Raw genomic sequence first — 6,720 nt, forward strand, 5'->3', positions numbered from 1 at the left:
AGACCAGACTGTATGTGCTGAACTTCAAGAGGCCCACATCAAAATGCTGACCACTCTCTTGTGATTGAGAGTTCAAATTGAAATGAATTGCATTTCATACATTCTTCTTAATTACTGAAAGGCCATTCACCAATTGTAATGTTGATAACAAGCTTGGTATGGGCCTTTAGCAGCATAGAGACAATCAAAGTAGTGTAGTTTCATAGATGCAAGGTAATGGCTAGACAGACCTTGGAGTTACTTGGATGCTAAGAATTTGTGTTTTTGTAAGGGTTGTCCTACATTAAACTTCGGATGCATGACAAGATAGTGTGTGTAAATCATATCATTAAATAGAACACAGTGTTGGCCTATACAGAGCCCTTGTTCTAATTTAAATGCTCTGGGCCTTTAAGTCTATATTCAATTTATTCCTGATTAAAAGAGAACGTATAAATTGTTGCCTAGATGTTCCTTTAGTGATTAATTTGATCATCAATTCCATTGGCTCTACGTTGATTGGGTGTCATTGTCGGCTGTTTCCGTTTCACCGTGTGCTCTGAGAACAGACTGAGGAGAATGGCTGCCAGTGGAGGTTAGCGTTTCTTGATTGTTTGTGTTAACGAGGCAGACTTTTAAAACCAATTTTAAAGTTCCCTAATTCATATTGAATGGTGTATATAACCACCAAGATTACACACTGACAAAAGTATTAGACACTTAAGATTGTCTCTCGTTTTACAAGTGAAGCTGTAAGCGAATGGCTTCCAAAGTGTATGCTGGTTAGCTAGCATTACTATCTATAACGTTATCAGATGGCTAGTTTTAACCACATTTTGTCTGTTAGTAGTACTAAGTATAAACAATTGCCTATATTTGTATGCCAATGATACTGTTAGACCTTTTATGTGTACTATCTGAGCTTTTATTAATAGCTGTCAATAAGGTATGTAACAAGCTAACTAACGTATGTCCGGCTAGCTAACGTAACGTGCCCACGTCTCGTCCTGATGAAACATAGCTAGTTTTTGGCCAGTTTGACGTTACTTGTGTAACGTTAGCTATTAATGAGCTAACCGACTAGCTCCATGTCAACATGAGTTAGCTAGCTAGCTAATTACGATAGCTAGATAGATAAGAAAGATATCGTTGTTTCGGAACGGGTCTTTGTTCTGTCAATAAATCGTGCCCACAAGTTGTGCTGAGTGGGTGATATCCATGGCACACTGATTGCATGCTCGCTAACGTTACTATACAAGACTATCTAGTGTGTCGAATAGTAATTTAGTATAGCCATAGCTAGTCAGTTTACTAATCTCCACATGTTTTAGAATATTTTTCTCTACCCATTGTAGCCAGTACGCTTGACTCAATTGTTGTGCTGCATATGCTACTAAATAATATTATTAACGTTTCCCACAATTTCATCATAGTGTGTTTTAATGCCCATCATCATGGAAAAAGGGTATGTTTCTCTCCTGTGTTTCTTCCATAGGCAAGCTGTTACAAGTACAGAATGGGAGTCCGTCAAGCACAACCTACAGTGGGGTAGATGCTGTTCATGCCTGTAACATCCTCCAGCAGCTCAAAGTCTTGTATGATGAAGCACAGCTCACAGATATTGTTGTTGAAGTGGACCATGGCAAGACATTCTCGTGTCACCGAAATGTCCTTGCAGCAATCAGCCCTTACTTTAGGTAGGTCTGATGTAAGCAGCTTGTTTGTAGTCATTTACATTTTTAGATAACAACCAATGCTTCAACTAGCCTGAGTGCCAGTCAGTTTATGCCATCATACCAGCTTCCTGTCACTCATTGTCATGTCAATGATGGCAATGGAGTAGTATCTGGGACCAGGCAATGCTGCAACAAGCTTTCTTAAAAAAAAAAAAAGAGTATTTCCTTTTCCCTCCAGGTCCATGTTCACCAGTGGCCTTACAGAAAGCAGCCAGAGTGAGGTGCGGCTCGTCGGGGTGGAGTCTGAGTCCATGCACCTGGTCCTGGACTATGCCTACACGTCCAGAGTCACGCTGTCAGAGTCCAACATCCAGGCCCTGTTCACGGCAGCCAGCATCTTCCAGATCCCAGCCCTGCAGGACCAGTGTGCCCTGTTCATGATCAGTCGTCTGGACCCCCAGAACTGCACCGGGGTCTACATGTTCGCCGACGCCTACAGCCACCAGTTGCTGAGGGAGCGCTCCCAGGACTACATACGCAAGAAGGTGGGTTTTATTCTAAGAAAAAGCTGTTCTATTACACTATTGTGCTTCACTTCGCTTGCCATTTGGGAAGGATTAATGTATCTATGTCATTAAAATGGCCTTATAATTACAATGTGAGAACACAAGTACCATAAAGTAGTTGACACTTATATTTTAGGATAGCATTCCAGGTCTTTATCTGTTAGTTGAGCATTCTGCGACAAATGACTGAGGTCTAGGTGAAATGTGACATGTGTTGTGCTGTTGTAGTTCCTGTGTGTGGCGCGGGAGCAGGAGTTCCTCCAGCTCACCAAAGAGCAGCTGGTGAGCATCCTGAACAACGATGACCTGAATGTGGAGAAGGAGGAGCACGTGTATGAGAGCATTGTGCGCTGGCTGGAGCACGACCGCTCCCGCAGGGAGGCCCACCTGGCTGAAGTGTTCTCTCAATGCATCCGCCTGCCACTCCTGGACAACTCCTTCCTCAGCCGCATCCCACCCCCCTTTGCCTGCGCCCTCTCCAGAGACTCTGCCATGGCCCGTCTCAACGGCACCAACGGCTGCCCCCAGCGCTTGGGCATGACCGCCTCTGAGATGGTCATCTGTTTTGATGCGGAACACAAACACTCAGGGAAGAAGCAGACTGTGCCTTGCCTGGACACCACTGCTGGGAAGGTGTTCAAGCTCTGCAAGCCCCCCAATGACCTGCGGGAGGTGGGCATCCTGGTGTCATCGGAGAACGACATCTTCATCGCCGGGGGCTACCGCCCTAGCAACAGTGAGGTGTGCATCGACCACCGCGCGGAGAGTGACTTCTGGCAGTACGAGCACGCAGGGAACCGTTGGCTGGGGCGTTCGCCCATGCTGCGGGCCCGGATCGGCTGCAGGCTGGTCCACTGCTGCGGGAAGCTGTACGCCCTGGGGGGCCGTGTGTATGAGGGGGATGGGAGGAATGCACTGAAGTCAGTGGAGTGCTACGATGCCAGAGACGACTACTGGACCGCCGTCAGCCCCATGCCTGTAGCCATGGAGTTCCACAGTGCTGTGGAGTACAGAGACCGCATCTACATCCTCCAAGGTGAGGCGGAATAGTGGAGACACTATGTTTATGTTTTTCTTAACACTCAGTGGTGCTTTTCTCTTTCTCAGGTGAATACTTCTTCTGTTTTGATCCTCGCAAGGACTACTGGGGCCACCTGGCCCCCATGAGAGTCCCCCGGAGCCAGGGCCTGGCTGCCTTACACAATAACTGCATCTACTACATCGCTGGCATCTGCAGCAACCACCAGCGCACCTTCACCATGGAGGTCTATGACATTGAGCAGAACACCTGGGCCCGCAAGAGAGACCTTCCGTTCGACCAGGCCACCAGCCCCTACATCAAGGCCCTGCTCCTCCAGGGCAAGCTGCAGCTGTTTGTCCGTGCCACACAGGTCATGGTGGAGGAACATGTGTTCCGTACCAGCAGGAAGAACTCCCTCTACCAGTACGACGACGAGGCGGACACATGGACCAAAGTCTACGAAACGCCCGACCGCCTCTGGGACCTTGGTCGCCATTTTGAGTGTGTGGTGGCCAAACTGTACCCACAGTGTCTTCAGAAAGTGCTCTGAGAGGGCCGTAGGTGAAAGGTTCCCTCCTCCACGAAGAGGGAGTGTGCGTTGTCCTGCATGCCTTGTGCCTGGTACTGTCCTGTGTTTGCACCACAAGGACTGTCGAGTTTAGTCTTAAAGCGTTAATGGTTCAACACGATTAAATTGGGGTGGTTTTAAAAGATTGCAGATTTTTTTTTTTTTTTTTTTTCCTCCAGTCGGAACCAAATACCCATACTGATACATGTTTTACAGTATAGTACAATGAATCATAAGTGCAATTATCTTTTTTTTTTTTTTGAGCCAATTTTTCCATTTTATTGTGTGGACCCCTGGAAGAGTAGCTGCGGCTTTCGTAAAACAACTAATTGGGATCCTAATAAAATACCATTCTTAAAGGATATATAGGTTATAATTTTTACAATTGATATGCATGCAGTTGAGGGATCAATATGAAGTGCCCTCTAATTGTTATGTCGGCGTAAAGTGAGAATTATTCATAATTTTAGTCTTTATTCATACGGGTAAAATGGGCAGTGATGCTCAGATTGATGGGGTTTTGTCTTTGACTGCTCATTGCGCCCTACAGCAAGCTCGTCTTTGGAAGTGTTTATTAGGTTTGTGTGTGCGCTAGTGACTTAGGTTTATTTCAATGTGTGGTAGGAGGTAGGTATGTTATTTTGTGAAATGCATACTTTGCTTTTAAGAGAAGGCCTTAGCTGTGTCTACCAATGTGATGTTTGGCTTTGTTGCAGTTGGATTCATAAATTTTGCATTCGTAGATTAGCTTCACACTCGCAGCTGACATCCATATTGTTGTAACAAGTGTCACATGCCAAGACAACTCGAGAGAAGTTAGACTATTCAGTCTCCACATTGGAGAAACAAGCATGGCGTCAGGTGTGCGGCTAGCAAAAGTGAGACATTTTGAACCTTGCAACCGTTTGCTTTGATAGCAACTCAGCAGTCAGGTAAGGAGCGACGGGACGTGGTTCAGGCAGATGCATTGATTTGTCCGAAGTGTGGGCAGCTTGCTGCAGCAGTGTTTTCTGTGGATATACATTTTTTTTCAACATGTCTATTGATTGGAAGTGTTTGGAATAACCTACCTCTTAAATGCCAAAATGCATTTCAGAACTTGGTTCATCTGAAAAGTGGATAAAGTTTCTAGTAGCAATAACTAAGGAAACGTTGATACAATTAGGTTTACCCTTGTGGAAGTGCATTAACTTTTCAAGCTTAATTTGTGTACTTTAGGTGAAAAAGCTCAATATTGGCTGTGTGGCTGGCTGATGTACAGTAGTAGTTTGAGGAGTAAAATGGAGATTGTGGGGTGTAACTTAGCGCAGATCCCAATGGCTGTCATTGTGCCTGTGGGTGGGTGCATCGGATAGTAGTCCTGTGTTTAGCCTGGCGAGGCAGTGTCAAGTCTTACTCATCATTGCACTGAATCACTCTCCAATAGTCAGTCACTGCAAACTTTACCAAGCACCCTCCTGGACAGAACTACCAGTGTTGGGCACAACTTTACATCTTTTACACATTAATCCATCTGTACATGCTATCACATGGAGGAACAACAAGAACTTGGTCCTGCTTTTTTGACAGTCTTGTATGTACTAATTGGGGTAACACAGCCATTGAGTGACGGTTCCCTATGGAACTGCAACATTTTCAATGATGTCAATTTCCTCATGCAGGTTGCGGTGTCATCTTTGCACTACATATTATTTTCTCGTTTTAAAGCTTTCCCTAAAATCAATCGACAACAAAGCAACCTTGGGATATACAGTTCTGCCTGCAAAGAATTTGAAATGGGGAATTATATGAAAACCCACATTCTAGGTGTGGCGGTGACATGATAAACTTTGGTAAAGAAAAGGACTGCAGATCATTTGGTGCTTGTTTGATCTGGTCAGAGCAATGCCCTCCTGAAGCCCTCACAGGTGAAAGGGGGTTTGCCCGAATGCCTAAACTCAGTCACTTGAACCAGGAATGGACAACTCTCAGGATTTCTATTGATAGAGTACTGTATTTAAATGTCTTGTGTAATATACTGAACTATACGTTTGCTGTACTTGCACAGTTTTTACAAACTTCCCCCCCTTTTGTAATTTAAAATGTGATTTAATTTCAATGGCTGTATTTCTATTTTCTATATTTAGTTATGGTGGTGATTATGTTCTGTATCCCACACATGGATATCGGCGCATTATTTGATTCTTGTTTTAGTTTTTCTTTAACATATCTGTAATGCTTACTGAGAAGTTAACTTCAACGTTGAGTTAATCTCCAACACGATGCAAAGTTTACAATGAATTAGCCAATCGATGTGCTTTCTGTGCAACCGCCGTAGTTGGCCTTGTGCAGCCATATCGAAGCTCATTGAAGACCTGTATGTAAGCATTGTCCACAGATGGCAACTAGCAGTGGACTCTCTGTATTTATTTTTGTTTGATGGTTTGTCTATGTAGGGTTTGGGGGATAGTGGTGGTTGAGCTCAACTGTGAAATTCACGTTGCACATTTTTTTGAGAATAAAATTTGATAACCTATTGGTGACTTATTGCCATATGATTATTTGGTGCTGAATTATTATTAGCTAACCTTGTACTACCCTTGTCTGGCTAGCTATAAAAAAAAGTAACTGATCACATTGTACAATGTTAGTTAAAAAAAAACTGCATCGTTGGGAATGTTTCATAAGCAAGCATTTCACTGAGGTCTACACCAGTTGAATTCGGAGCATGTGATGAATACAAAACAATTTGGTACCTTTTCAATAGATAAAGTTGTAACAAATATAGCTAGCAAGTTGACATGACGTCACCGAGTAAAGACATTCTAGTGACATGGGTAGTGAAAGATGGGACCATCAATGTCGGTTTGCATAAAATATAAAAAACGACCAGAATCGATTGCCTAGTAAATCAAATGCATAGCCTTTTGG

At 43.9% G+C, this 6,720-nt stretch overlaps 1 protein-coding gene across 2 annotated transcripts; it reads left to right on the forward strand.

Moving 5' to 3' along the window:
* The first annotated feature begins 535 nt into the window (after positions 1 to 535).
* Positions 536 to 6,325, forward strand: LOC135542083 (kelch repeat and BTB domain-containing protein 8). Of its 2 annotated transcripts, XM_064968731.1 has the most exons (5): positions 536 to 574; positions 1,475 to 1,676; positions 1,894 to 2,200; positions 2,450 to 3,257; positions 3,329 to 6,325. In XM_064968731.1, the coding sequence occupies exons 1-5, from the start codon at positions 559 to 561 to the stop codon at positions 3,790 to 3,792; spliced, it is 1,797 nt and encodes a 598-aa protein (XP_064824803.1). In that variant the 5' UTR covers positions 536 to 558; the 3' UTR covers positions 3,793 to 6,325. The 2 variants fall into 2 exon arrangements, with proteins under 2 accessions (XP_064824803.1, XP_064824802.1); XM_064968730.1 differs by lacking the exon at positions 536 to 574 and having other exon boundaries at positions 581 to 1,676.
* The last annotated feature ends 395 nt before the right edge of the window (positions 6,326 to 6,720 follow it).

Source organism: Oncorhynchus masou, chromosome 6 (genome assembly GCF_036934945.1).
Source record: "Oncorhynchus masou masou isolate Uvic2021 chromosome 6, UVic_Omas_1.1, whole genome shotgun sequence".
Lineage (NCBI taxonomy): Eukaryota > Metazoa > Chordata > Actinopteri > Salmoniformes > Salmonidae > Oncorhynchus > Oncorhynchus masou.